This window comes from Schizophyllum commune (genome assembly GCF_000143185.2).
Source record: "Schizophyllum commune H4-8 unplaced genomic scaffold SCHCOscaffold_10, whole genome shotgun sequence".
NCBI classification, from domain to species: domain Eukaryota; kingdom Fungi; phylum Basidiomycota; class Agaricomycetes; order Agaricales; family Schizophyllaceae; genus Schizophyllum; species Schizophyllum commune.
The window spans coordinates 1,480,272-1,506,876 of record NW_026089547.1 but is presented as its reverse complement, the minus strand read 5'-3'; the positions used below and the strand labels follow the sequence as shown (position 1 = coordinate 1,506,876).

Here is a 26,605-nt window from a genome sequence, read left to right as displayed (position 1 = left end):
CGATCCTTCGTCTCGCATTTGCCATAACGACAAACTCCGCGAGTACTTCGGTCACGTTCTTGGTCATTCACCGATACGAAGTGGTGCTCCGCGTGCAGCGTCTCGCGTTCACCCTCCACATCAGAATGAGAATATTGGTAATAATATAGAGCATAGTAAGTGTCTACAGCGCGTTATGCGCGTACAGGCCATCGATTCGAGAGAAATCAATTTCTACACCAAAGTTACACAGCTTACTTTTCCATCGTCGGTGCCTCCGCCATCCTTACCCACAAGCCGTCCTGCACAAGGCGGGTCAACGAAAGGGTAGCGGTCACAGCTGCTGATGCTTACCTTGAGATACATTGTCAAGTGCGCGGCGAATACACGCTTCTCCAGCTCCGCGTCGGGTGTATCCGTGGTGCGGAAGTCCGCGATGGATTCCTGCGGCTGAGCATCGTCGGCCAACGCAAAGCCAGTGAAGTTCTGCAACAGGCGGATGAGGAAGAAGGACATCTCGTTGTACGCGAACTAGGTGAGGAGCGAGCAGTCAATATAGTCCATACAGATGACGAGCAAAACGAACCTGCTGGCCAAGGCAGATACGCGGGCCTGCATTGAAGGGAACGAAGATGTACGGGTTGTGCGTCAGGTACTTGTGCACACGGTCGTCAATGAAGCGCTCAGGGTCAAATTTGCCAGCTATCGGAATTGTCAGAGGAAGTTTGCTCTGCAGAAAGGAAGAGCCCTCACCATCCGGGCCCCAAAGATCAGTGCGCCTGTGCATCAAAAATACGCTATACAAGCATCTGTTCACGGAGTCAACAACAACGAAATACGGACGAAGAGTGCCAGAGCGCTCACCTCGTCCCTTTGGGCACGAAGATCGGGCGCCGGGAGACGTCCTTGTATGGGAGAAGGGTATCCTTATTTGCGGTCCTAACTTCAGGTTAGACATACGCGGTCAAGGCGCTACTGTCAACTTGCCTACTGTTGACAGGACTAAAGAGATGGTCAGTACATCATCAACGGTAAATGAGGGGCTGTGCACGTACACGATGGGGTATAGCCGGAGGACCTCTGCGAGCGGAGCGGCGACAAGAATCAGAAAGACGTATAGACGACCACATACGACCGCGCTTACCGTTCAAGAAGGCCCGCAGATCTATGAATTGTGTCAGCGCGTGCGAGCAGAGCGTATCTCGAGGTGGGCGTACACTTCATATCGCGGATATCGTCGTACGTGGGCCGCCTCGTGGGACCGACCTTGTCAAGGATTTCGGCGCGAAGCTTGTTCGCGATGTCAGGGTGTTGAGCCAGCTTGTAGATTCCGTAGGTGAGCGTTCCCGCAGTAGTATCGCGGCCCGCGACGAGAAGGTTGACGATCTCGTCCGCAAGGATATTACGGTCTATCGCAATTTATTAGTACGGTTACTTCGCCTTCATCAGTCGCTGGAAGCTCACCCTGCGTGAACTTGACAAGATGGTCCAGCAGCGAGTCATCCTCGCGCGGCTTCGGCTCAGCGCCGCCCTCCCTAGCCTCGATGTCCACTTTGGTGCGGCTCGGATCAGCGAGGATTTCGCGTACAAAGTCATCGACGACATCCCTAAGGTGGGTTAGCACCCGCCTACTACGGACATACGGCAATCCCTCGCACCTGCACGGCTTGACCTGGTCCTTCCAGAACTCAAGCAGCCGCCACGCCGCGCCAGCCCGCGAGCGCATAGCCGTCATATCCTGGCCCTCAGCAAACGCGTGCACGAAGCGGTTCGACGGGTGGTTCAAGAACTCAGGCGAGTTGGCGTGCGCGGAGCCAGGCGGGTACGGGAGGCCCGCGCCGGACGAGTTGACGTCGTGCCCGAAGAGGAACTCGGTGGCGGAGTCGAGCGTGAAGCGCGCGACCATGTCCTGGAAGTCAATGGGGTGACCCTCGGCGAGGCGCGTCTTCGCCTGGCGGATGGTATCATCCGCGTGTCGGTCGAAGTTGTCGAAGTGGGCGATCTTCTCCTTATTGAAGAACGGGCGCGTCATTGTCCGGTGGAACCTACCTCTGGTTAGCGACGCCACCGGCGCTAGGAGGTGGGTCGTAGACTTACTTCCACATCTCGCCATCAGAGTTGAAGACGCCGCTACCAAGCAGCGAATAGAGCAGGTCGTATAAGACCGGACCTAAACAGAGATTAAGCGCACCCTTCTCGTGATCCAGCATCGAGGGTCACGTACCCTTGTCAAAGTCCTCGAATCGGGTGGCAAGGATAGCCTACATGAATGCTATCAGTACAAAGTGAGCGCTACGGTGCCGCGATACTCTTACCTTGACATGGTCAGGCTCAAGGGTTACTATCTAACTCCTTAGTTAGCACGAGCATAGCAACTCTCCCGCGATGACTGACCCGAACATCGCCCTGTAGGTTGACTCGGTAGACGGCGCTCCCCACTTTCTTGGCCCACGAGTCGAAGATGTAAGCTAGGAACTCAATTAGTCGGTTAAGTCAACACTGAATCCTTTCCCTGATAATCACCGAGAAGGCCTTCTTTGGCTGACTTGCGTAGTGCGACGAGGTGGCTAAGCCCCCAAGGCAGCTCGCTCGGAACGAGCGGAGGGAGGTCAGCACCAGCAGCGGCGGCCTTGTTGCGCGTCTGGATCTCCTTGAGGATGCCTTGGATCGTCCAAAGGACAGGGTTCACGAGTATGACGACACATGCGCCCACCCAAGCGGGAATCTTGACCTCCCAGGCATTCCCCAGCACGCGCAGACAGCCATACGCAATAACGGAGGGGTATACCAGGCGTGGAAGGATCTTGACAAGGAACGCAGGTCCGGGTGGCGCCATGATGGGATGGGGGAAGGAAGAAGCCAGGTACTCGCGAAGCACGCCTTTATAGAGCTTCCTTCGGTGCGCTTACCACGCTACAACCGGGTCCGGGCGTGAAATCACGATGTCCGAGTGACCGATGATTCCTCCGTTCAGTGTAAGTCGGCAAGCGCCCGCGGTGGAGGAAGAGTGCCGATCAGCGAATCGCGGTTAGCCTCTGCGTCATGGGCAGCTGCAGCGGCCGCCAAGACAGCCCATTGGCAGTGGCTGGACGTTGCAACTCAGCGCTCATGCCCAGACCGAGGAGATCATGAAGCACCGCGGGATGGTATGCGATCCTTATGAAAGGTACTTTGAGCTCAGGAGAGGCGCTGTTGCTGTCCGTCTGTTGGCCAGTGGCTCACGTCCTCGGTATCTGAGCGAGTGGACCTTCTGCTTATTCCATGGCACCTGACAGCCGGTGTATTGATGAAGAAGGTTGTCCCTTGTGGAAGTGTGAATGGAAGAACTGCGAGGACACACGGTTACAGCCGACAGGCACCTGGATACGGAACAGCGTGACGAGGCACGTGCCCAAGTTCACCTTCGCATTGTCATTGTCTGTGCCGTTCTACGACCCGGTCGGGCCTATGGGCTTGTAGCTTTGTACTGCTGGGACAGGTGGGATGTAGACGTACTCAGCTCTGATGACTCTCCCAATAGGAGGCTTACACAGTCCGATATCGGGGGGACGGAGGGATTTGAAGGCCGAACTGACAATCAATCTATAGACGGGCGCCGACAGGCAACCTTCTGCAACCTTGTCGTCTGCCTTATTTTTCATAGATCACATCACTACTTCCGCACATTCGTATTCCTCAGACCGACAAACAATCTCAAACAACCCGCTGATTCAATCGCACTTACTGTGATCAAACTGAGCAGGGCCAAGCTTTGCAACCTCATTCGCGCAAGCCATGGCATCCAATCGAAAGATCGATACAATCTGAATATCATCCAGGAAAAGAAGATACTTTGGACGCGGAATGCGATCGAGGTGCTCGAGGCACAGTGACAAAAACTGCGAACACAATCACATGATGAACACGATAATGGGAAGGCCATAACGGGAAATACACCATTGTTCCGTTCTGGATACGACAGCGACCACATACATACGCACACTTGAAGCAGCCCAAGCACTGCGTACGGTGAGTGGTGAGCCCAACGAGAATGGACTGAGTGAAACGTTACATAGCGATACAAGACGAGCCACAGCCTCCCATTACACAGGCAAGCCCTCAGAAGGGGTCGCTGGTCGGAACGCTCCGAGCAGCTCTACGGCGCTCGACAGACAGCGGTGAAACTGCTTCACTGCATCCGCCTGAACGCGCTCTTGCTCCCGCTGCGCACACCCTTCCGCCGATGCGTGCGCCCCTTCTTCTCGCTCTCAGACAAGGCCCGACCCTCGTCCTCCTCCCCACCCCGCTCCATCCCTGCGCCAAACGTCTCGACGCCTTTCCTCCGGCCTTTCCCCTTCGCCTGCGCCGCCTCATCTCCGCCCGATGCCGCCGGGACCCACGACACCTCGACGCCGCCGTCCATCGTGTCATCGCCCCCGGACCGCCGCGGGCCCGTGCCCGACTTCCGCTGCCCGAAGGACGCGGCCTTGTCCGCCCCACCGGGGCCACCGCGCACCTTGAGCGGGACCATCTTGACCCTCGTCTGGCGGCGATTGCGCGCGTAGGCCTCCTCGGCGCGCACGTTGCGCTGCCCGGGATGCGCGCGCAGGTCGAACTTGCTGAGCTCGCCCGCGTCGCTGCTGTCGTCGCTGCTCCCGCCGTCGTCCTCGTCCTCGCTGTCCGAGCCCTTGTCGCTCCCGCTGTCCTCATCGCTGTCCTGGGTGCGTCGCCGTGACTTCTGCGCGGCCGCGGAGGGGTTAAGCATCGCGAACTCGGTGCTGTTCTCGTCGATCGCGAACTGCGGGTCCTCGAACACTTTCGCGAAACGGGGGTCGGAAAGTAGACCAGCGGCGGTGGAGGTGGACTCCAGCTCTTGCCCATCGACGTCCATGGCTGCATCGCCTTCGCCCTCCGCGGCTTTGGCGGCCTTTCGGGCCCTCCGTCTCTCCTCCGCTTTCCGCTCCTTCTCCTGCTCGCGCATGACACGCTCGGCAAGCGCCTTGTTGACCTTGACGCCCGGCTGCTCCTTGCGAGCCCGAATGCGCGTCTCGGCCTCCTTCTCCATCTTGTCCCGGATGGCGCGCTCGCGCTGTTCAGCGTGCACATACGGGTTGGCGATAAGGCGCGCAGCATCGTAAAGCTGGAGCGAGACGAAGTAGCCGTGCATGTACGGGCGAAGGGCCGGCGTGCCGACAAGGTGATCGAGACCGAGGGTGCGTAGCTCTGAGCGCTCGACGAACTTGTAGTCCTCGTATGCGCTCCGGGCAGTCTGGTCTTCCATCTCCTCGGTGATGTTCTCGAGGAAGGACGCCCAGCGAGGGGCAGGTCCGAGCTGGGGGATGAAGTACGAGCCCATCTGGATGCCTTCATTGGCAGTCAGCAATAGACCGCTGCCAGGGACGTGGTGCACGTCGTTCAAGTCCATCGCGGGGGTGATCGAGGCAAAGTTCGTCGACGGGGAATCACGGTCCCATACTTTGATGACCTTTTTGTCGGCGCTGAGGATGAGACCATCACCAGCCATCCGGCTGCCGCCCTCGATCCAGATCACATTGTTGACGGGGAGGCCGTAGCCCTGGTCCTTCGTCGCGAACGCGCGGGGGGAGCGGATGTCGTAGAGAAGGGTGTGACCGGTGGAGGTACCGACGGCGTACGAGAGGCCATCGGAGCGGGAGGAGAGGGCGGTGACGCTGACGCCTGTATCCAGCGCGCCCGCGGGGAGGAGGCGTGAGGTGGGCAGACGTAGTATGCCTACGTTCGATCGTGATCGGGGGTCCCAGAATTGCACAGTGCCGTTCCCCTCAGCACCGAACGCCAGAAGCTGGTGCGCGGGGTTGATATCCACGACATTCACCCCCGCGATCGGCGCGTCGTCCTGCTCATCCTCGAGTGTCAGCGGCGTCATGAATCTTCCAAGCTCGAGATTGAGGCGGTAGACCTCGTTCCCCGTCGCCGTGAGGTACGTGTCGCAGGAGGGGAAGTGGTAGGCCAGCGATCGCCCGAACCTGGGTATTCGCGTGCGATAGTGGAAGCCGCCCTGCGTGTGCAGCTCGACCGTGCGGTCGTTTTGGAGGTGTATGGACTTTGTCCAGTCATCGGAGAGAATCTGCATTGGGTCAACGGGGGAGGGGGGCGCGGTACTTGACACTCACGCACAACGAAGTCGACGTTCTCTGCGTCCGTGTGCCGCTCGAACTTCATGGACAGCTGGTCCAAGTCCCACACTCGCATCTGCGGCTTGTAGGTGCCGGTGCCCATAACATGGTGCCCATCTCGGGTGGTCTTGACGCGGTTGCTGGCTTCGGGGAACTCGAAACCCTGGATAAGTTCGATGGTACCCTCGACGTGCTCGCGCACGGCGCGCTTGCGGCTCTTCCCCTTTACCGCGCGTTTTCGGGTAAGCCAGTCGGGGAGGGACGATGGAGAGCCGGCTGTTGCGCCATTGACGGTGTAGACTTTGACGTCCCCATAGTCCGTCATGATGGTCGAGAACAAGGAGGTGATAATTTTTACTACCCAATCGGGAGTTTCCATTGTTCTTGCGGCCTTCCAAATCGGGAAATATTGGATTGTTATTCCATTCTGTTTCGGCTCTCGCATTGGGCCAGGCTGCAGGTAAGCATCACATTCTGCTTGAGGATATCTGTCTTTACAATCGTGAGGGAGTGATATGTCAAGTACAGCTAGTGTCACATTGGGAACAGAACATGCCACGGTTTATAACACAGAAGGCTCCCCAACAAGCGGCTGTGCCGGAAAAGGGACAGAATGTTGTAGATTGCCTCCAAACCCCAAGTCAAAGACTAAGTCGAAGGCGAAGCTGTAATCGTGATCGCTGTTGTTGCAATTCAAGTTCAAGTTGTAGGCGCGCATCATCAATGTCACGTGCGAGCTTGCTCCGGGAATCGGGCCGGTTCTCCGACTCCCTACACGGTGGCCAGATGATAATTATGTAGGTTAACTTCGACGTTCACGATCTCAAGCGCTCGACGAAAGTGACACTCTCCTCCCCGAGACCTTCGTTTGCGCCATCACCGCGCGCGTCGTCTCCCCACCTTCCCCCATCAACAGCGCGTGACTACTTGTGACCGAACGCGTCTTGTCCTCCGCCGCCACGCGCAATGGCGCCCAGTACGCGACAGGCAGCCCAGCCGACCCCCAGAAAGCTCAACTTCCGCGAGAAGCTGCTCGCGAAGGGCACATCTACCGACGCGCTCCTCAAGAAGCTCAAGACGCTGCACGAGCAGCTCCGCATCCTCGGCGAAGACCAGGACAATGTCGATCAGGCCTCCCTCCAGGGCGTCCGCAAGGAGCTCGTCAACAAGTCCATCACCCTCCACAAGGACCGCGGCGTCAAGGCGTACGCGGCGTGCTGCCTTGCCGATATCCTCAAGCTTTACGCGCCCGAGGCACCGTACAGCGATGACGAGCTGCGCGACATCTTCCAGTTCTTCTTCCAGCAACTTATGACCGGACTCAAGGGCGCGGACTCCCCCTACTACGACCAGTACTACTACCTCCTCTTCTCCCTCTCTGAGGTCAAGTCCATCGTCCTCATATGCGACATCCCAAGCGCGGAGGAGCTCATGGTCACCCTCTTCAACGACTTCTTCGTGCTCGCGCGCCGCAACCTTCCCAAGAAGATCGAGATGTTCATGCAGGACATTATGGTGGCCGTGCTCGAGGAGGCCTCTGTCATCCCCAACGACATAATCGACAAGCTCATAGCCCAGTTCAAGACGGGCGATTCGGTGCGTACCAGTCATTCAGAGCCTATCATGCACTGGAGGAAATTTGTGGCAACTTGCTGGTGTCATCGCCGCCGTAGCCACAGCTGCGGGGGCCGTCGTGCTACGCGCAACCGTGCGTCTGCTCGCTGCCGCCGCCGTCTCGAAGATGCACTTCATCGACGCGCTGATCATCGCTGCTGTGCTCAGACCACGCAAGCGTATCCCCGTCGTTATACGCATCACACATGTGCTCATTGCCTTGAGCAACGCAGTGTTTGTGGGCTTCTGCATCGACGGGGACGACCAGCGGCGCGTCGGGCGGCGGGTGGCGTGCGACTAGCGCGGCGTCGACGGTACCTGCCGCGTTCGGCTGATCCCAGCGGCGCGTTGTTGCAATTTTCCTCTGAATCCTGTTCTTGCATGGGCTTTTAGCTACAGACTTGCTGACCGCCTGCTTAGATCATAGACAAGAGCGCCCGCCGCGTCGCTGCGCACGTTCTCACCGAATGCGCCGACAAGCTGACCACCCGCGTTCTCTCCTACTTCACCGATATCATCACCACACAACCCGATTTCGAGGAAGGCGAGGACTACGAGGAGATTCGCGAGGCACACGAAATCATCCAGCGCCTGAACCGTGCCTGTCCTGCCGTCCTCGTCACCCTCATTCCTCAGCTTGAAGAGGAACTCCGCGTTGAGACCGTTGAAACCCGCCTCATCGCCACCGCTGCCCTGGGGAGCATGTATGCCGATCCCAATGGCACGGACCTCGTCAAGAAGTTCCCTGCGTTGTGGAACGTCTGGCTTGGGCGCAAGAATGATAAGGCACTCGCCGTGCGCCTCAAATTCGTCGAGGCCACGCGCGCGTTGCTCGTTAACCTGCAAGAGCACCGGGCCGCGATCGAGGAGGCGCTGCAGAGCAAACTGCTCGATCCAGATGAGAAGGTACGCGCGGCGGTGTGCCGCGTGTACGCGCAGCTTGACTATGAGACGGTGCTGCACCATGTCGGGGAGGATCAGTTGAGGGCGATCGCGGGGCGAGGGGTGGACAAGCGCGCGTCTGTCAGGATGGAGGCAATGACGTGTTTGGGCAAGATATACAATCAGGCGTACCCACAGATGTGAGTATGCTTTCGCTCTAATCTGCTTTCCTTACTCACATCGACACAGCGAGAACAACGATGCCCAAGCCGTGCGCCGCTTCTCCTGGATACCTCAGGAGATTCTCACCTCCGCTGGCGTCAACCTGGAAGTTAGGTGCGTGCATGTCATGGCCTCCTTTACCCCTCACCTACTTACCACGGTCCTTCAGACACATCGCCGAGCAAGTGCTCCTCGAATATATTCTCCCCTTACCCACGCCGAACTCGCCCTCCACGTCGAAGAACGTCGAAGTGGACGAGGTTGCTTGGACGGAGCGGCTCCTTAATGTCATGCAATACTTGCTGAAGGAGCAGGTGAACACGCTGCTGTCGTACAGTGGGTTGAAGCATGTGTAAGTTAGGAGCCTGATTGTGGACATGTGTGCATCTAGCACTGACACGCTTCTTTACAGGCGGCCTTCGGTCTACGACCACTTCGTGGACGCTTGCGTCGAGTTCAACGTGAGTCCCACTGTACACATCGTCGTGTGCACCCTGGCTGATCTAAGCACAGGGCGGCACCATCGACAATGGCGAGGAGCAGATTACGCGCAAGCTGAACGCTGTCATCCAGCACCTGACGAGCGCGTTTCCGGACCCCGTCAAGGCGGCCGACGACCTGAGGACATTCGCCAAGATGAACGAAAGCCGGTTGTATAAGCTCCTCCGCAATGCGATGGATATACAAGTTGACTTGAAGAGTCTAGTCAAATCAACGGTAGGCTCCAGTATCCCCATCTATCCATTCGTTGTTGACAACTCTTGCAGAACGAACTCCTCCGCCGCATCGAATCCCAATCACCCGCCATCCTCCAAACGATGTCCATCTTCCTCCGCCGCTCCTCCCTCCGCATCATCAACACCTCTTCCATCCCCACCCTTCTGCGTCGCATGCGCGCGGGAGCGGATGGCAGCGACCGCCGCAAGAGCAACGCCGCGCAGCTCCAGGCGCGAATCAGTGCTGAACATGCACGCACGGTCCTGCGCTATGTGTCAAAGCACGCGCCGGCGTTGTTTATGCCGCATGCGGCGGCCCTTGGGGCGATTGTGGTGGAGGAGGGTCTGGTAGGGGGCGGGGACGATGAAGGTGAAGAAGTTAAAGGCGGAGCCAGGGAGAGCAAGAGCGAGGATGCGGCCGTGTTGGAGACAGGGCTGCAGGCACTGGCGGCGCTGGCGATGCATGATGAGACGTTGGCGCCGGGGGATAGGTTAGTGGTATGACTGGATGGGAGGGCAACGAGGCTGACTGTGGTTTGTTGCAGCCGCACAATGGATCGGATGCGCGAGCTCGTGATGGGGGAGAATGAGAGGCATGCGAAATTTGCGGCAAGGTTTCTTGCGTTCTCGCAGGAGAAGGAGACGGCGTGCGTTCAGGTGATTGATGTGAGTGCTCATCGCTCTTGCGCCACGTAACGATTACTGACGGTATCTCGCCATATATAGGACATCCTTGAGCACATTGAAGAGGCCACTCCGGAGCAGTTGGTCGCCCATGTCGCCGTTCTAGTGCAGTTTGCGCGATACCAGCCGGACGCGTTCGAGCAGAAGAGCGAGACCATCATGGCCTTCTTGCTCAAGGAGGTGCTACTGAAGGCGATCCCGCCCGATGATGTGCGTCTGACACTGCACGTACCCGCCAAGTGATGTACTGACGCAAAAACAGGAAACGGACGAGACTGCGGAATGGATCCCAGACGAAGAGATGTGGCCCGCTCTGCGCGCGAAAATCCTTGCGGTCAAGGCGTGCCGCTGGCGCTGTCTGTCGTACGCATCCGGCGACAAAGCACTTATGATTGCCAGACCAGTGCTGGTGATGTTGATGAACTTGCTCGAGGGGAACGGCACGTTTCTGAAGGAGCCGGAAAAGTGCGTGCAAACTGTTGGTGTCGCGAAAAGTGGGACGGCTGACGACTTGCTTAGCGTGAAGGCAATGTCTAGGATGCGACTGCAGGCGGCTATATCGCTGCTCCATCTGTCGACGGTTACGGTCTATGCAGCGCAGATCACGAAGCGGATGGTGAGGTTGGCGATCGTTGTGCAGGACACGTGTTACGACGTGCGCCATGCCTTCCTCTCGCGGATGTGCGTCTTCGGTGGGGTGCGCAAGCTGCCGCCGCGGTTCAACGTAATACCCTTCCTCACGGTGCATGATCCGGAACTGGACATCAAGAACATGGTATGAAGCTTTCTCCTGAATCCTCTCCAATGTATTCATGACGTCCCTCCCCAGGCATCTGCGTATATCAACAACTGTATGCGCCGCTTCCCCGCTGCAATTCGGGTGGAGTACATCGAGTCGATCTTCATACATCTCTTGCACCTACTGGCGCACCACCCGGATATGGACGGGACGCACGATGCGCTGGTTGATATGGCGAAGTGAGTTTATCTGCCTAGTTAGAAACGGGGCGGCTTTTGATAGCTTTGCAGCTACATCAAGTTCTACTTGGAGCTTGTGGCCAACGAGGAGACGGTGTCGCTTCTATACCACCTGGCGATGAAGGGAAAGACCGTTCGGGATATGGACGATGCATATAACGAGGTGCGTCATGTTGTGCTATACTGGAGAGGTAGTCTAACCACGAGTCTTGCAGAACCTCTGGATGATCTGCGAACTCGCGCAGGAGCTGATCAAGCTCCGCTCGCACGCCCATGGGTGGAACATCCAAAGCTACCCAGGCAAGGTCAAGCTACCACCGGATATCCTCCGACCGCAGGTCAGCCCGGAAGCAGCGAATGCGGTCGTCAAGCAGGTGTATCTGAGCGATGAGACCTTGGCGTGGGTGAGGGAGTCGACTAAGCCTGCGCAAAACAAGGTGAGTGCGATCCATGGATTTGATACCCCGTGCTGATGACGAGCAGGAGAAGAAGGAACGCAAGCCGACTACCAGGAAGCGGAAAGCTAGCCCGAGTGCGAAAACGAATGGAACGAAGTACGTGTTGTGCTTTCCTTTCGTTGACTTTCGGCTCATCACTGCTCTTCGTTCAGGCGTTCGCGCAAGAAAAGGCGCCCTGCTGATGATGACTCGTCGGAAGGCGAGGACTTCGGGGACGGCAGCGACGTGGAGATGTCGTCGCCCCTGACGAATGTATCGGAGCTGAACGGGGACGATGAGGAAGAGGAGGAAGAAGACGACGAGACGGAAGAAAAGCTGGGCCGTGGTGCTCGAGGGCGAGCGAAGGTGAGCTTACTTTGTCTGCTTTTGTCTATTTAGGGTGCTGACCATGCTCTCAGGCGAAGGCAAAGAAGGCTACGAGGAGGAAGACGAAGCCAAAAGCGGCTTCCTCGGACGAATGATGCTAGTGCTTGTTACGAATAGTGCCCATGCGCTCCTTGCTCATTTTCTCATCATGCTCGGTGTTTGCTGCTCATCTTTATTGATTTTTACTTTGCTCTGTGTACTTCATCACTTGCTCCTTCATGCTATGACCGATCTTTGCTCGTGCTATATCGTCTCCCCCGTCCATCTTGCTGCTGTCCTTCCGTCCATAACTTATGCGATTTGCATGATATCGTTGGCAGGAAACCACGGCCTTCTCGACAAGAAAGCAAGCTGCAGATTCTTCATGTAACGCAATCCAGGAAGGCCTGCAAGGTTCTTTCGGGCAAGTCGAGTACGCACTAGCGAATGCTGAGGTGCGTGGCCAGCGGCAAGCGACTATGCACTCACTTGGTGATTCCCCCCTTCCACCACTCTAAATGACAGCTCCGGAGCGTTGGAACCCCGCGCTTTCCACTCATCCTCCAATGCCCACGCCGTCCATACTGCTGTCCACACGCTGAAATCTCCGTACACATATGCGACTTTGGGATCTCCCCAGGCCTTCCTGACCCCAGCATCGAACAGCGCCGCATCCGCCGCGGCTTGTATGTACGGTTGGACATCAGGTGCAAAGATAGCTGGGTCTCCCGGGAATGGACCATCTGGGTCGGTGTATCGAACCCAGAAATCCTCGTGTACGACGTCGGTGGGTGGGCGTGCAGGGTCGCCATGTCGCATCTCGAGGCCGTCGATTCTGTGCGAAGCGAGGTTGTGCTTGAAGTACGCTGCGTACCAAGCTTGGGCCCTACGCAGCTGCGTCTTGGGAGGTACGGACTTGTCTTCCGCGGGGACGTATCCGGGTGGCTTTTCGAGACCCATGAGGCGCGGACCTGCCTCTGAAAGAATATACAAATGGTCAGTGACGAGCGTCGACATCGCGGGAAAATGCATCGATGCACCAAAGTAGATGAAAGCCTTCACGCGCCCACTCAGTCGCTCCTGAACATGATCTGGCAAGTCATGGATGGAGGCCACTGTCGCATTCAGGTGCGCGTTCGCTATCGACCAAGCTACCATCGCGACGCCGCCTGCACCCACAGTCCCATCCTGCATTAGTGCATCGAGCAGATGCGCATATTGCCGCCCTTCGTCACGGTAGGCGGCACCGCGATCCTCTGGCGCGCCATGCTGAAGAACATGCGCCTCGTCGGGCGTGTAGGGCGAGGAGCCTTCGTAACCACGGCGGTTTACGCCGATGAAGCGGACGCCTTGACTGGGGGAAAGGGCGGCTATGCGGCTGGTAATACCTGTGGAACAATGAGTTGATAACCTCGGGAAGTGTATCGAAAGAAATGCCAACCGAGGGAGCAGGGCATGCCCCAGCCATGGAGGAAGACGAGAGTGAGGTAGTTTGCGTCGTTGGTGGTTGGAATGCCGGTATCAACGATCCTATAGCTTGTACCAAGCAAGGTGGTGACTGTGCGCTCGATTGACATGGGGGAGCGAGAGAGAGACAGGTGAGCCTCTCTCATCCCCTCATAACATGCTCAGAACATGCAATGACGGCAAATGAGTCAGCCTGTACAAAGGCTTGGCACACAAACTAGCAGCCCTTTCCAGATAACAACAGATCTTCCCATATAACAGATAATTGTCACTGTCAGACTTGGGCGACAGAATGCAGAGAGCAGTGGACCATAGGTCAAGCAGGAAACTTCAACAGGGGCAAATCATGTGATCGTGAGCATGTATCTCGGCCGAGACCGAGAGTGCTGCGCCTTGACTTCGACGTCCGCAGGCACCTTCCTCGTCAGTCCATCTGCGTTGACTACCACTCGCGAGAATAACTGTTGGATTCTCCGGAGAGCATGTCGTGTGCTTTCTACCGCCAAGGTCCCAAGATAGATGAGGCATCGTGACCTCATCGCATGTATAGAGCCTACCGTCGGTACTAAATTACGCGGAAATTCATCCTTGGAACATAGGTACCTCTTCAACGCTTTCCTGAAGACATTCACTGCGAATTGAAGCTATCGGATACTCTCTAGCCGGGCAACGCTCTTTTCTGCACTCTCCTCGAGCCCTCGAGAGCGCAGATCACATGGACTTCGAGGGTCATACACTCCGCAGAAAGACTGCCTCGGCCCTGCGGGCGCCGGCTATAGCCTCGGATCGGGCTCATCGCTGCTCAACGTCTTGCGGATCTGCGAGTTTGTACCTTACGGTGTACGCGGAGAGCTTGGAAGATCACGAGTGCTCGAAGGAATTGATCCATGGCGTTCGCAGTGAGCTCGAGGCGCGCGGTGACGGTGGGTTAAGTGCTGGGTATAAAAGCCTTTGCCTGGTGGGGGGAAGGGTCAGCAAACACCTTCCTCTCCCTACTCCAGCGAGACCAAACACAATGGCCAGACTCTTGGGTCTCGCGCTAGGCTTGCTGCCGTTTGCCGCTCGCTTCGTGTCGGCGGCGACGGTCATTGCCCACTTTATGGTCAGTGTCTCCTCTGTCGTAATCTGAGCGTGTCTGACATTCAGTATTTTACAGGCGCAACAATCGTACTCGTACTCACAGAATGATTGGGCAAACGACATTGCCTCTGCTCAGTCTATTGGCATTGAGGGCTTCGGTCAGTCGCTTTCCTGTGTCCGCCATACCCTCCCGCTGACTACGCCCACTTCCAGCCCTCAACGTCGCCTTCGCCGACTACGAAGTCGACCGCATCGTGCAGGCCTACGCCGCCGCCGAGGCCGCCAACTTCAAGCTCATGTACTCCTTCGACTTTGCTGGCGGCTCCTGGTCTCAGGACCAGGTCGTCTCCCTCATCGCCGCGCACGCAAATTCGCCCGCGACCCTCCGTTGGAACAACAAGGTCCTCGTGTCGACGTACAGCGGAGAGGGCAACGGCGACGGCTTCTTCGCAGGCGTGAAGAACACGCTCGCTGGGCAGGGCATCGAGATCACGTGGGCGCCGGCCTTCGTGGGCTACCGCAGCACAAGCGCGGCGGGCTCGGTCATGGGCAACTTCCCGTCGATCGATGGCTTCTTCAACTGGTGGTCTTGGTGAGTGAATGTGAAGGATGAGTCGAGGGGTGGAAGCTGACATTGATGACAGGCCCAACGATGTCAACGAGCCTCTGACGACGGAGATCGACCTTGCTTTCCAGTCGGCGGTCAAGTCTGCGAACCGCGGTGGCCCGTACATCATGTGTAAGTCTCCCTCTTTGCATTCTTGCTGGAGCGCTATAGCTCATAATGGACATCCAGCCGTTTCCCCCTGGCAATTCAAGGACCTCAACGGCGATGGATGGGTTCAGCAGAGCGACACGCTGTGGAACTACCGCTGGAAGCAGGCCATCGACGAGGTCCGCCCCGACATTGTTGAGATTGTCACCTGGAACGACTTTGGCGAGTCGCACTACATCTGTGGTATGCTGCACTCTGCCCTTCACGTATCCTCTGTTGATCATGGACCCCGCCATCTTTGCAGACATCAACTACAACGTCGACATGGGCGACGCGATAAACTACGTCCGCGGCATCAATCACTCTGCCTGGCGCACCGTCGCCAAGTACTACATCGCGTGGTACAAGACCGGCAGCAAGCCGACTCTGACCGTGGGTTCCCTCCCCTCTCCTCTTCCCAACCCACTCACGTCCCACCGCAGGAGGACACCGTCGTGTACTGGTACCGCACGCACCCTAAGGGCGTTTCCTGCTCCGGCGGCGCACCCGTGCGCATGTCTTCCTACCCCGAGGACGCCATCTTCGCGCTCGCCATGCTCGCCGACTCGACGCCCTCCGCGACCGTCACGCTCGATGTCGGCTCGAACCATGCCGAATTCACCGCGAACGGGGGAAACCTCACCATCGGGAAGGTGCCGTTCCCGAAGGAGGACGGGCAGACGCCGTGGTTCAAGCTCGTCAAGAATGGCGCGACGGTGAAGGAGGGCTCGGGCAACTACGATATCACGACTAACTGCGCGTACTACAACTTCAACCCGACGGTGGGGCAGTTGTAAGTGGTGCATGAAGGACAAGGTAAAGGACGAAAGAACAGTAACTTATTCGAATATGTGTATGGACTGTTGTAGGACTGGATAAGCATTGGAACATTGGATCGCGATATCACTTGGCTTTGCGTGCTAACTATCATAGTTATAGTAAGTACGGGCGGTTGATTACCGGGTGAATTGTTTGCATGAAAGCACCTCGGTCACAAAGTTCCTACCCAAGCTGCCTTTGTTCTCTCATGTATGTCGAACGCACAGTCTTTACCTCGCGAGGCGCCAGCTTCAAGATCCTGGATACAGGCATTCCGGATAGTGATTTCGCCGGATACCTCACTCTCGTCTTCCTTCACGGTTATGGTATACCCTCGATAGGTAAGCGTCACGTACTCGTGCTGTCCGTTTTCCTGAGGTTGAGTTTGAAGGCATCACCGAGCGTATCGCTGCCCTCGCCCCCGCTTCAGGTGTGCGCCTCATCGCGGTGAATCGTCGTGGCTACCCAGGCTCCTCGCCTTACACCGCAGCGGAGTCATTCACCCTCAAGAACGGCACGCTAGAGGAGCGCGCTGCCATCTATCGTGATGAGGGGCATCACTATGCACAGCTTCTCGATGCCTTGGTCCAAGACGGAACTGTCGGGCCAGGCGGCGTCGCGCTCGTTGCCTGGTCCATTGCGAATGCGCATCTGAGCGCGACGATTGCAGCGGTGCATGAACTTCCGGATGTCACCAGAGAGCGCCTCAGCAAGCACTTGAGAACGTTCATCTACTTTGGTGCGTGTTCTCTGACGGAATCTACAATCATCTTCATCCAGACGGCCTGCTAACCTCTCAACAGAAGCAGTCCCCAAACCCATGGGCATGCTCAACCCACCTGACGGCTACATCCCGGGCGACCCTGAAGCCAGCGGCCACTGGTTTGCCTCTTACTTTGCGCATGACCTCGCCTCGCGCGACGTCAACAAGCTAGAGAAGCAGCACTCCGATCCCACGAGACCTGCCACCGACGCTATCGAGGGCTTTTACGCCAAGTTCGCGGACATCGCGGGTGCGGCGAGCAGCGACGAGCTCTTGTTCAAGCCCGACATGCTGGCCCACCTTCGTGCTGCGCGAGACAAGGCACTATTCGACGGGGAGGTGCGGCGCGCTTGGGGTAATCCGAAGGTTGCGTATGTATGGGGAGGGTCGAGCGTGTGGACGTCGGTTTGGATGGCATGGGCGTTGGAGGATGAGTGCAAGGCGCGAGGCTTGGGCAAGCTGGACTTGATCTTTTAAGTGGTGGAAGGGGGTAATCATTTTGTGAGTCGACTTCGAATGATGGTGCTGCAATGAACTCACTCCGGCCAGGCTATCTTCGACAATCCCAAGCAAACCTTGGACACCTTCCTGGACTGTGTGAGATGACTGAAAGACCGACACTGTATGCGGAGGTGTAAGCTGTAGAAGATAGCGCTGTATTCCAGGAGATAGACATGTGCGAGTATGTACATTAGGCGTAGAATACAGTATGGCCGATCCGTCTAGATAGGTAAGTAAGTGTACACAATCGGATCGCCGAGTGTCTGAATAAATATGGCGAAATACCCCTCTAACCAGACTTACTCTGGTGTGTAACTATCAACGCAGCGATTAAGCCGCAGGCGCTTCCCGCATGTGGACCCACAACCCATCCTTCACCGACATGGTCAGGTGCGATGCAAACATCAGTTCCTCATCCTCCGCATCCGGCTTCTTCGGCGCGCCCTCCGGTTTGAACGACGACTTCGGCTGCGCCTCGCGCGCGAGCTCGAACGCCTCAAAGTTCTGCAGCAGCCTGATGAGGAAGAAGCTCATCTCGTTGTACGCGAACTGCTGCCCGAGGCAGATGCGCGGGCCGGCGTTGAAGGGGATGAAGATGTACGGGTTGTGCACGAGGTACTTCGCGTGCCGCTCGTCGAGGAAACGGTCCGGGTCGAACATGCCCGCGGTCGGGCCCCATAGGTCCTTCCGCCGGTGGATGAGATACGAGGAGTACGAGCAGCGCGTGCTCTTGGGGACGAAGATCGGCGCGCGGTCCTTGTCCTTAAAGGGGAGCGTCGTATCCTTGTTGGCGGCGCGGGAGTTGTTGGGGACGACGGGGTAGAGGCGGAGCACCTCGTTGAGGAAGGCGCGTAGGTACTTCATGTCGCGCACGTCCTCGTAGGTGGGGCGACGATTGGGACCAACGACTTCGAGGACTTCTTCGCGCAGGCGCTGCGCGATCTCAGGGTGCGCGGTCAACTTGTAGACGCCGAAGGAGAGGGTGCCCATGGTGGTGTCGCGGCCGGCGACGAGAAGATTGATGATCTCGTCCGTGAGGACCTTAGGGTCTGAGAAGTGCATTAGACAGGCACCTCGATACCGAAACCGAATCAGCTCACCCTTGGTGTACGAGACAAGGTGGTGAAGCAGGGAGGCGCTGTCGGCGGCGTTGCCCTTCTCGGTCGCCTGAGCCGCCTTCTGGAATTCAGGATCGTTCAAGATCATCTTCACATAGTCGTTCACGACCTCCCTGTAGCGCGAATGAGTAACTGCGATACCCCGGACTCAAAGTCACGTACCGCCTCGGGTTCACGCTATCGCTGAAGAACTCTGCGAGCCGCCACGCCGACCCCGCACGATACCGATGTACCGTGAGCTCCTGTCCCTCCGCAAACGCCTTCACGAAGACATTCGACGGATGCTTCGTGAACGTCTCCGTGTTGCGCTCCTTCGCGTATTCCGGATAGGGCAGCCCCGCGCCCGACGAGTTGATGTCGTACCCAAAGAGGAACTCCGTCGCAGAGTCGAGCGTAAAGCGCGCGATCATGTCCTGAAAGTCGATGGGGAAGCCCTCGGCGAGGCGGGCCTTGACTTTGCGCAGGAGATCGTCGGCGTGGCGGTCAAAGATGTCGAAGTGCGCGATCTTTTCCTTGTTAAAGAAGGGGCGCGTCATGGAGCGGTGGAATCTGGTGAGTACTGTTAGTAGGAAACAGTGAGGAGATAGGCCGCGTACTCACTTCCACATCTCACCATCGGCGTTGAAGACGCCATTGCCGAGGAGGGAGTGAAGGACGTCGTAGTTGAAGGGCCCCTTATCAAAGTCCTCGAACTTTGTAGCGAGGATTGCCTATCAATTTTCAATTACTTTCACGCTTGGGAACAGAAGGTTGCAGGAACACTGACCTTCACATGGTCGGGCTCAAGCGTGACAATCTGAATATACTGATCAGCAAGATGCGTCGTTTAGGACGACCTAGACGTACCCGTCTGTCTCCCTGCAGATTCAACTGGTACACATAGGTACCCATCTGCTCGGCCCAAAGCTCCGTTGTGGTGGCTAGTGATTGACATGAGATTACGCGCCACAGCGGAAGGAAAGGTGTACTCACAAGGCTCGCCGCTGTTCATATGCTGGCGTATAAACTTCATGTGGCTGAGACCACCGGGGAGAGCACTGGGAACGCTGGGTGCGGTCACTGCGCCTACAGCGGCAGCAGCGCGCTTGATCTGCCATTCTCTGTAGGTATCCTCAAGGAACCAGAAAACGGGGTGCGCGAGAACGAGAGCAGCGGCCACAGCAGGCAGTGGAGCGTCCGGTGCAAACGCGTGGATTAGGCCATACGCAACTGCAGACGGGTAGATCACGTAGGGCAGAGACTTGACGATGAAGACGAGACCAGGAGCGATACCCATGATGATAGACTGAACCAAGAAAGAAAACGGAAGGAGGGTGGGGACGGTAGGGAGGGGAACTGTATAGAGCTCGCCATCGACGCCTTCACTATATATGCGGGCCTGCGCGCCGCTGCATATGTTCTGGATTGCGGCATGCGACGAAGATCCCATTTGTCATCACAATCTCCGGTGGTTTCCATGCCGTGTGCGAACCACAAGGGGGCGCTGCAGCGCGAGCCGCACTTACGCGGCGTGTCTGTCGTGACGGAACAGCTCTCTAAGTCGGCGGGCGCTGCGGGTTCCCCCGCCTCTTGCCCGCCCGGAGCGTCAATCAGTGATATGCAGGAGGGTCAGGCGCCCCCGCCTACTCCTGATTGTGATGCGCTTGTAATCTTCAGAGGTGGGTTTGGTATTTTATTGTGAAGTGGGGGTACGCTTTGCATTGGCTGCCGTCTTCCGAGTTGACGCTATGAACGTGCTTTTCCAGGGCCGCCTGCAAGTTCAGTCGGCAACTGAGTTATCCATGCCGGTTCTTGCCACCAGGAACCCATCATCGGATAGCCGGTAAGATGACCAGGACGGGTGGGTTGGCGCGCTGAGATACCCGAATCGCGCATGTTGTTTTCAGCTGGCCGGAGGTTCTGCGCGTCCGTAGTCGCCATCACGCCGGGGCTGGTGCCTCCGGGCGCGACGCTCTCACGCAGTGGCGGGGACTACTTGGCTTTCTGAAATTGGTTCGCCGCCTGCGCGAGGCGCTCCTTCTGCGCCTCCGCTATGACACGCCGCTGGTTGAAGTAGTCTATCTGCGCGCATGCTCGTTAGCGATCGGTACTTCGTTCGAGGCGAGGCTTTGCGACGCACCCAGCTTCGTGCGCAGTTCTTCTCATATGCGGCGTTCTCTGCTTTGCACTGATCCCCCTCGTCGCCGGCTTTGACGACCTTGACTTTATCCAAGCAGGCGAAGTATGCGTCTCGGGTGTCCCAGCACTTCTGTCGGTCCCCGCGAGACTGAGCAGCGGGCTTTGCTTCTTCCTTTGAGCTCGAGAAAGGCCACATAATAGGCGAGAACAAAGTACGTGCACGGGAGACGTTCGGGGCTGAGGGGGCTCTGGTCAACGTCAGGGACGGCGAGCACCCCGTGCGGCGTGCCGTTGCACGCCACCGGAAGTTGCCGAACGCCCACGGCCGGGAATTCGCGCCGCCCGTTGCCGCGATTTTATGGCCACCAGCTTTTGACGAACTTCCTGTATCGGCCCCCAGAATATTTCGCAGGCGGAAGACAACGGAGATGTCCCACAGCGCGCTACATTGCTGGTTCCCTGTACGTGCAACTATCCCTGCTACCTATCCAGGACCCTCCAAGCAAGTGCTGATTTCGGCCTATGATTTGTCTTCGCACCATTCCAGCGACACCACTATCTTGAGTTCCCTGTTTCTTCTCCCTCGAAAGGTCTCTATCAAGACATACACTCTTCTGCTGGGTATATGACCATTAATTTCATCTGACAGGCCTTTGTCTTCTGCTCCCTCAAGACGTGGCGGAGGTCCGAGATACGCCTGTTCCCAGACAGGTCTGCATAGCAATCATCATATTCGCTGCCATCGATAGTCAGCGCAACAATGGGCTTTGTTGCGCTGCATTCATGCCATCATCCAGGTGCTGCGTCAGTCTGAGTCTTATTGTCTTTGCTAAGACCCCTCGCCTCGTGGCTGCTGGTATAAAGAGCGCCGTTGCTGCTCACCTGACAACAACCATCGAGAAGTCCTCTTTCTCCCCCGGGACTCTTCTCTGTCAAGCAGCTCACATATTCTGCACTTGACTGGCTTGCTCCCGCCACTCATCTCAGTACTGCCACTTGCGTCGCCGCTACCATCGACCATCGCCATCGCCATGGATCACACCACTACCCCCGCCACCACGCTCGCCACCGACTCGACAAACCACCCGTCTGACCCTCTCAATGAGGCGCCACTCGCGACTCCCGAGCCCACCAATGACGGTGTCACAAACAAGACCGACGACAGCGCAGATGTTCCTTCCAACAAGGAGCACCACGGCACCCACCACACGCAAAGTGCATTCGCCTGGTGCATTGTCTGCTAAGACCGCCGATCTCTAAAGAACATGCCTTCGTAAATTTTCGTACCCGCTCCGGACAGTAGCGAAGTACTGACCGCTCATCGTGCAGCACCGAAGCGTTCGGCGGCCTCAGAGCCGTGACCTCGCTCAACGTGCGGATGGTTTCTATACTCATTTCTCTGTAGTCCGCATCTTTTCTCTTTGTATCCTGATGGATGACTATCCGCCTCCTCCATGTGTATCCTACGAAATGGTTGTCTACATCCGGTGAATGGAACGTCGCATAGTCTCCCTTTCTTTCTTGTTGGCCCGTAAAGCAGAGCGGTCAGATGGTGTAACGTTCCCCCCCGCTGGCCGAGGGATTCGCCTTGCCGCCTTGTCACCACGCTCGATTCATCGAGTGACACAGCTGGTTCTGAGTGGCGAAAAAATTCGCTTGCAATGGCCACAGATTACCACAGCGCTAAGCTGCAGGACTAGTATAGTAATTCCACTACAGGAAACCGCGAGTTCACTACAGCAATAAATCAACCAGGATCGTAATCACCCCCAACACTAGAGGATCGCCAGAAACGTAAATACCAGACCGCGCACACCCGGACCACGAAACACATACCAATCTCGATCGCAATGAGCGCGATGACGACCTGCTCGAGGCGCTCGGCGTGTCGGCTGGACACGGACTCCTTCAGGAGCTGCAGGAGGTCTTGGAGGACCTGGGGAGGGAAGGGCGTGAGTGAGGCGTTCAAGGCATCAGGTTCTTGAGCATATCAAACAAAGGAAGAGAGAGGGCATGATTAGACGGAGTGGATTCTGTTGAGGAGATGGAGGGTGAGGGGTAGGGCGTGGGATGGTCAAGGCGAAGACAACAGAAGCACGACGGCGAAGTCCAAAGTCGAAGCGCCTACTCACCTCCACACGGGTATTCAAGAGGTTGATACGCTGGGGTATCTCAAGGTAGCTGCGTGCAGCGTCGTACAGCGGCTGCAAATCCGGGAAGGTCTGTATTTCCGTAGTGAGGTAAGCGCATATCCTACAGCACGTGCAGGTGTGGGCGCACCCAGAAGACTTCCTAAAGCAGACAGAAAAGATCGTCAGCGCTTCCTTCCCGACGACACGGCCTTACGAAAGCCGACAAAAAATGCAACGCACCGGCGAGTCCAAGACAGAGCCCACAGAGTTGATGTTATTCCTGAGCAAGAAGAGCTGTCCAATTTTCTGCATGATGTCTGGGTGCGGCATTAGATCGGGGACTAGGTCGTCGTGCGATGCGGCGCACCGGTGTGAGGCATAGCAATCTTGCCGGTCTCGCTGATAATCTCAGGGATGTCCTTGGTGTCCTCGATGGCGTTGGATATGCGCTCCTCGAACTGATGAAGCGGTGAGTATGGGGGGAGCGTACAGGCTAAAGACACACCAAGGATATCTTCACGGACTGCGAAAGCGCGTGCGATAGCGACAACTTTGTCCTGCGAGGTTGTGAGTATTGAACACCAGGGAATGACGAGGTGTACTCACATGTAGCTCGAACCACGCCTCAAAGTGATGACATCGTTATATATCCTGTCGAGAGATCAGCATTTCAGCGAGCACTAAAGGCGTCGTCCTACCGCGAGTAATTCGCGTAATAGAAATTCAAGTCTTCCATTTCAACTTCGTGAGGCGCTGCAAGGGCAGTTTAGCAGTGTGCAAGTGAAGGGCGACATGCCACATACGCAGCTTGTCAATTTCGAACTTCTTCCTGGTAGAACATTAGTGACGATCATCACAAAGTCAAAAGAAACTAACAAGGTAGACAAGAAACGCCTTTCTTGAGGCTCTGACATGCCCCACAGCACAACAGTGCCGTACTGGAAGAGGAAGATCTCTGCTTCGTTACCAGCAGCGTCGAAGAAGGGCTTCTTCTTCCTTTTCGGAGTGCGAGGTCGCTCTTGTGGCTCGTCCTCGCCGTCTTCACGAAGCTCTGGTATACCGAGAAGGTCCCCAGTACGCGCACCCTGATACTGATTCTTGGTACTCGAGCGACCGTCGTCAGATGTAGTCGGTTCGTACGCGTAGGTCGTATACAGGACCTCGTCGATCATGCGAGGGTTGGTATGGTAGGCGGTTCGTCGCGCGTTGAAGAATTTCATTAGGTCGGACATACGGTATGAACTGATACTGAGGTCAATGCGCGCTTTGTGCTGGAGCTACGCGGTCGACGTACCCAGCGGTCGCGTAGGCAGTAACTCTGGGAAGAGACTTCGCCTTCTTCTTTGTGAGTTTCTGCGCGTCGCGTCTGGCCGTCCCTTGAGGAATAAGTGCCAGCTGGTTGTAAACCTAGGCCGGTCGGTCGGTGAACAGAGCTTCTTGCATTATCTTAACACGCACCTCGACATCATCGGCGTCAACCTGCTCCTCGTCATCTTCCTCCTCGACGTCGGCGTCGGCATCCTCGTCGCTCCCGGTCGACGCGGCCCTCGCTACCGCGCTCGGGACAGCGATGAGGTCGGCTTGCTCAGGGAGGACCTTGAGCTTCCCTGCGACCTTCGTAGACCTGTTGGCGCCGCGGGCTTTAGGCTCGTCGGCGGGTGCGCTGCTCGGCGGTCGTCGTCCTGGCTGTTCGGGCATCTCGTCGTTGTCTGAGACGATGAGCGCGTCTGTGACAACCCTGTGATGCCATTGTTCGTGCGGGCCGGAGTCGCCGAATTGCCTTTTCTGGACAAGATTTTCGCGGAATTGCGAACTTGTACTTGAACTTCGACTCGACGCACGCCACCGTCCAGAAAATACAAGCCGTAGCTGCTGAGCCTTCACGTCTCTTATCGTCTAGAATGCCGCCGGTCTTCTGACCAACATGTTTTCGCTGCCAGCGAAGCCTCTTCGTCGATTCCGATTGCCACCGCCGGTGGCAAACAGCACGCACTCTTTGTAGGTCCTCCGAGCAGGACCAATCTACGGAAAAGATCTCCCTTTTCCCCTGAAATACCCAACTACGAAGCTCTATTGAGCCAGGGGAGGTCAGCCAGTAATCATGTCGTATGATCTCTCACACTGGTTTATACGAATTGTTTGCAGACCAGTGTCAGGAGCCAGCAGCTAGCGCAATCGAGCGGTCATATACGGGTATATTTGCTTGTCCTACATGAAGCAGGAGGTAAACCATACGTACACTGAGAAGGCCACGTCGCAAGTTCACACACACAAGCTAGCCACAGACCCCATATCTGCGATCATCGCATCTTTCCGCCCATCTGAAGTGCCGCCGCTCAGCGCCAATGGCGAAGCTCGCATCAGGAATTGGTGCACGTTTCTCCTTGGTCGAACAGCTGACAGCATCTCGCATATTTATATCGACCCTAGGGAAAAACGGCACCGCCCCAACACCCACAGAACGCGTGCATGGAAAGGTAAGCTACCCGCCTTGCTCCTTTCTGAACCATCGCAACCCTAATTCTTACCTTTCTGCTAGACTAGGCAGGCGGAAGGCCGTCGCTTTTCCGATATGCGGCTTCTACCCCACACGGACGTCGCGCGCGGCCAGGATGTCTACAGGCGTGAGCCCTTTATAGCTTCAGGGTGCTCTAACTGTCATCAGGAAACGCCGCGGTGGCGCTCTACCCTGCCGTCGTGATCCCGAGGCTTGTACGAGACCGGGTGCCCTAGATTCATTCGGGCCGCAATTGGGAGTCAGCCGAATGGGATTCGGCCCCCACAGACGCCATATCTCGGCATCTACAGACTCGCCGTTCTCTTGAGCTCACGCTCTAAAGCTGCCTCTCGCTCCTTCCTTATACAAGCTAATTACTGCGTCGTACGAGTCAGCGCTTGGCGGCCGACAATTTTGCCCGGTACGCGAGAATTGCCGCCGTACATATATTCTCCTCGGCGAATCCCAGCCTGCGGTTGTCCTATACTCGGCCGAGATCACCATCCTATAGCGTGCACGAACGGGAGGTGCAAGGAGAAATATATCCCTGTGTGTACCCCATTTTTGTGCCTAAGCCCCGTCTAATCAGATGATCCTGCTTCTCTGTCGTCCTTGCGCCGCCGCACGGCGCAGATACGACCACCTAGAACGAGCCTCGTTGGCAAGGAAGCGTCGCTGACCCGTCATCCGCCTGGATACTCTTCGTAGCGCCGTGCAGGTACGCCCAGCCTCGTCGCCGCCGCGCCAGCCATCCGACAAGCTCTCAACGACGTACGTTCTCTCAGTGACGTCCTTCAAACTGAGACCCGCACGCTTCACGGACCTCGAAAATTTGCCGTGGCAGAGAAGTTGGCGGACCGCTTCATCCACGCGAGCCCGCGCCGCTCGGATTACAGCATGGCGTACGCCTTCCTGTCTATCGACGGTATTGGACTCCGTGTACGATATCCGCACCAGAGAATAGGTCCTTCTGCAACCGACGACGTCCCGTTTATCCCGGCCACGCGTTTTTTGGGTTCTACCGCGCTCGCCTGTTCCTTCCCAACGTTCTACTGGAACCGGTACCTAGCCTTTTCGCATGAGCCCGTCCCTCGACCCTCCTCAGTGCACCTTCTCCCTCTCACGAAACGCCAGGCGGACCGACGCGGAAATTGGGTATGCCACCCGCCCTGGACCGGCCATAACCGTCCCCTCGAGCCCCAACTTGTCGTGACAGCGTTTGTAGCCGCCTAGCCAAGCGCAGGACCCCCACCCAGAATTCCTTCTACATCGAGCGGCCCATCCCGTTCGGTGCGCACCCCAAATGCAGCTAAGCTAACGCAAGGCTAGCACAGACTTTTTAGC

General features: G+C 57.1%; 10 protein-coding genes across 10 annotated transcripts; 3 read left to right on the top strand and 7 right to left on the bottom strand.

Moving 5' to 3' along the window:
- Positions 1-103: 103 nt before the first annotated feature.
- Positions 104-2,889, bottom strand: SCHCODRAFT_02637467 (cytochrome P450). Its single transcript, XM_003028850.2, has 16 exons — positions 2,503-2,889; positions 2,374-2,447; positions 2,295-2,324; positions 2,204-2,240; positions 2,077-2,149; positions 1,638-2,024; positions 1,444-1,586; positions 1,197-1,388; positions 1,124-1,144; positions 1,035-1,059; positions 967-981; positions 844-918; positions 733-788; positions 566-681; positions 334-510; positions 104-281 (listed from the first exon to the last, which is right to left on the bottom strand). Exons 1-16 carry the CDS (start codon positions 2,813-2,815, stop codon positions 234-236), a joined length of 1,782 nt encoding a protein of 593 aa, XP_003028896.2. The 5' UTR covers positions 2,816-2,889; the 3' UTR covers positions 104-233.
- Positions 2,890-3,818: 929 nt separating this feature from the next.
- SCHCODRAFT_02637463 (uncharacterized protein) lies at positions 3,819-6,519 on the bottom strand. The gene is made up of 2 exons (XM_003028851.2): positions 6,115-6,519; positions 3,819-6,064 (listed from the first exon to the last, which is right to left on the bottom strand). The coding sequence occupies exons 1-2, from the start codon at positions 6,436-6,438 to the stop codon at positions 4,148-4,150; spliced, it is 2,241 nt and encodes a 746-aa protein (XP_003028897.1). The 5' UTR covers positions 6,439-6,519; the 3' UTR covers positions 3,819-4,147.
- A 560-nt stretch (positions 6,520-7,079) lies between these two features.
- On the top strand, positions 7,080-11,682 carry SCHCODRAFT_02513790 (uncharacterized protein; the record flags this gene model as incomplete). Its single annotated transcript, XM_050343301.1, has 15 exons — positions 7,080-7,709; positions 8,148-8,809; positions 8,859-8,945; positions 9,001-9,183; positions 9,244-9,292; positions 9,345-9,548; positions 9,599-9,880; positions 9,947-10,038; positions 10,093-10,213; positions 10,274-10,459; positions 10,494-10,700; positions 10,758-11,006; positions 11,061-11,209; positions 11,261-11,372; positions 11,425-11,682. 15 exons carry the CDS (start codon positions 7,080-7,082, stop codon positions 11,680-11,682), a joined length of 3,471 nt encoding a protein of 1,156 aa, XP_050198593.1.
- A 713-nt stretch (positions 11,683-12,395) lies between these two features.
- SCHCODRAFT_02588143 (uncharacterized protein) lies at positions 12,396-13,596 on the bottom strand (the record flags this gene model as incomplete). Its single annotated transcript, XM_050343969.1, has 4 exons — positions 13,454-13,596; positions 13,053-13,400; positions 12,502-12,989; positions 12,396-12,452 (listed from the first exon to the last, which is right to left on the bottom strand). The coding sequence occupies exons 1-4, from the start codon at positions 13,587-13,589 to the stop codon at positions 12,396-12,398; spliced, it is 1,029 nt and encodes a 342-aa protein (XP_050198592.1). The 5' UTR covers positions 13,590-13,596.
- Positions 13,597-14,494: 898 nt separating this feature from the next.
- Positions 14,495-17,372, top strand: SCHCODRAFT_02671261 (glycoside hydrolase family 71 protein; the record flags this gene model as incomplete). The annotated part of the gene is made up of 11 exons (XM_003028543.1): positions 14,495-14,581; positions 14,636-14,717; positions 14,773-15,151; positions 15,204-15,298; positions 15,338-15,517; positions 15,579-15,706; positions 15,757-16,106; positions 16,253-16,276; positions 16,382-16,473; positions 16,563-16,871; positions 16,936-17,372. The coding sequence occupies 11 exons, from the start codon at positions 14,495-14,497 to the stop codon at positions 17,370-17,372; spliced, it is 2,163 nt and encodes a 720-aa protein (XP_003028589.1).
- Positions 17,373-17,536: 164 nt separating this feature from the next.
- SCHCODRAFT_01215828 (cytochrome P450) lies at positions 17,537-19,840 on the bottom strand. Its single transcript, XM_003028853.2, has 7 exons — positions 19,487-19,840; positions 19,361-19,434; positions 19,281-19,310; positions 19,115-19,224; positions 18,677-19,063; positions 18,497-18,627; positions 17,537-18,445 (listed from the first exon to the last, which is right to left on the bottom strand). Exons 1-7 carry the CDS (start codon positions 19,788-19,790, stop codon positions 17,727-17,729), a joined length of 1,755 nt encoding a protein of 584 aa, XP_003028899.1. The 5' UTR covers positions 19,791-19,840; the 3' UTR covers positions 17,537-17,726.
- A 60-nt stretch (positions 19,841-19,900) lies between these two features.
- Positions 19,901-20,817, bottom strand: SCHCODRAFT_01039281 (uncharacterized protein). The gene is made up of 2 exons (XM_050340912.1): positions 20,634-20,817; positions 19,901-20,575 (listed from the first exon to the last, which is right to left on the bottom strand). The coding sequence occupies exon 2, from the start codon at positions 20,432-20,434 to the stop codon at positions 20,240-20,242; it is 195 nt and encodes a 64-aa protein (XP_050198591.1). The 5' UTR covers positions 20,435-20,575; positions 20,634-20,817; the 3' UTR covers positions 19,901-20,239.
- Positions 20,486-20,828, bottom strand: SCHCODRAFT_01174606 (uncharacterized protein; the record flags this gene model as incomplete). Its single annotated transcript, XM_050341174.1, has 2 exons — positions 20,486-20,575; positions 20,634-20,828. The coding sequence occupies 2 exons, from the start codon at positions 20,826-20,828 to the stop codon at positions 20,486-20,488; spliced, it is 285 nt and encodes a 94-aa protein (XP_050198590.1).
- Positions 20,829-21,390: 562 nt separating this feature from the next.
- Positions 21,391-22,161, top strand: SCHCODRAFT_02691998 (uncharacterized protein). Its single transcript, XM_050346840.1, has 2 exons — positions 21,391-21,905; positions 21,962-22,161. The coding sequence occupies exon 1, from the start codon at positions 21,664-21,666 to the stop codon at positions 21,874-21,876; it is 213 nt and encodes a 70-aa protein (XP_050198589.1). The 5' UTR covers positions 21,391-21,663; the 3' UTR covers positions 21,877-21,905; positions 21,962-22,161.
- A 167-nt stretch (positions 22,162-22,328) lies between these two features.
- On the bottom strand, positions 22,329-24,914 carry SCHCODRAFT_02637447 (DUF155-domain-containing protein). The gene is made up of 13 exons (XM_003028855.2): positions 24,223-24,914; positions 24,059-24,171; positions 23,641-24,006; positions 23,568-23,593; positions 23,463-23,517; positions 23,371-23,415; positions 23,270-23,321; positions 23,132-23,222; positions 23,005-23,081; positions 22,913-22,924; positions 22,765-22,854; positions 22,469-22,568; positions 22,329-22,407 (listed from the first exon to the last, which is right to left on the bottom strand). Exons 1-13 carry the CDS (start codon positions 24,460-24,462, stop codon positions 22,367-22,369), a joined length of 1,308 nt encoding a protein of 435 aa, XP_003028901.1. The 5' UTR covers positions 24,463-24,914; the 3' UTR covers positions 22,329-22,366.
- Positions 24,915-26,605: the final 1,691 nt, after the last annotated feature.

Bases quoted from the DNA above. Each gene is read 5' to 3' on its own strand.
- SCHCODRAFT_01215828 (XM_003028853.2), bottom strand. From the start codon at position 19,790: ATGGGTATCGCTCCTGGTCTCGTCTTCATCGTCAAGTCTCTGCCCTAC. The intron at 19,225-19,280 runs GTCAGTGTTCCT...GAAAATTGATAG, and splicing joins TTGAGCCCGACCATGTGAAG to GCAATCCTCGCTACAAAGTT. The intron at 19,064-19,114 runs GTGAGTACGCGG...AGTACTCACCAG, and splicing joins GCCGATGGTGAGATGTGGAA to ATTCCACCGCTCCATGACGC.
- SCHCODRAFT_02637467 (XM_003028850.2), bottom strand. From the start codon at position 2,815: ATGGCGCCACCCGGACCTGCGTTCCTTGTCAAGATCCTTCCACGCCTG. The intron at 2,448-2,502 runs GTGATTATCAGG...TTGAGTTCCTAG, and splicing joins AGCCAAAGAAGGCCTTCTCG to CTTACATCTTCGACTCGTGG. The intron at 2,325-2,373 runs GTCAGTCATCGC...CTAAGGAGTTAG, and splicing joins ACCTACAGGGCGATGTTCGG to ATAGTAACCCTTGAGCCTGA.
- SCHCODRAFT_02637463 (XM_003028851.2), bottom strand. From the start codon at position 6,438: ATGACGGACTATGGGGACGTCAAAGTCTACACCGTCAATGGCGCAACA. The intron at 6,065-6,114 runs GTGCGTGAGTGT...GACCCAATGCAG, and splicing joins CAGAGAACGTCGACTTCGTT to ATTCTCTCCGATGACTGGAC.
- SCHCODRAFT_02637447 (XM_003028855.2), bottom strand. From the start codon at position 24,462: ATGCCCGAACAGCCAGGACGACGACCGCCGAGCAGCGCACCCGCCGAC. The intron at 23,594-23,640 runs GTTAGTTTCTTT...ATGTTCTACCAG, and splicing joins AGGCGTTTCTTGTCTACCTT to GAAGAAGTTCGAAATTGACA. The intron at 22,408-22,468 runs GTATGTGTTTCG...GCGATCCTCTAG, and splicing joins GCTCATTGCGATCGAGATTG to TGTTGGGGGTGATTACGATC.
- SCHCODRAFT_02691998 (XM_050346840.1), top strand. From the start codon at position 21,664: ATGGATCACACCACTACCCCCGCCACCACGCTCGCCACCGACTCGACA.
- SCHCODRAFT_01039281 (XM_050340912.1), bottom strand. From the start codon at position 20,434: ATGGCGACTACGGACGCGCAGAACCTCCGGCCAGCTGAAAACAACATG.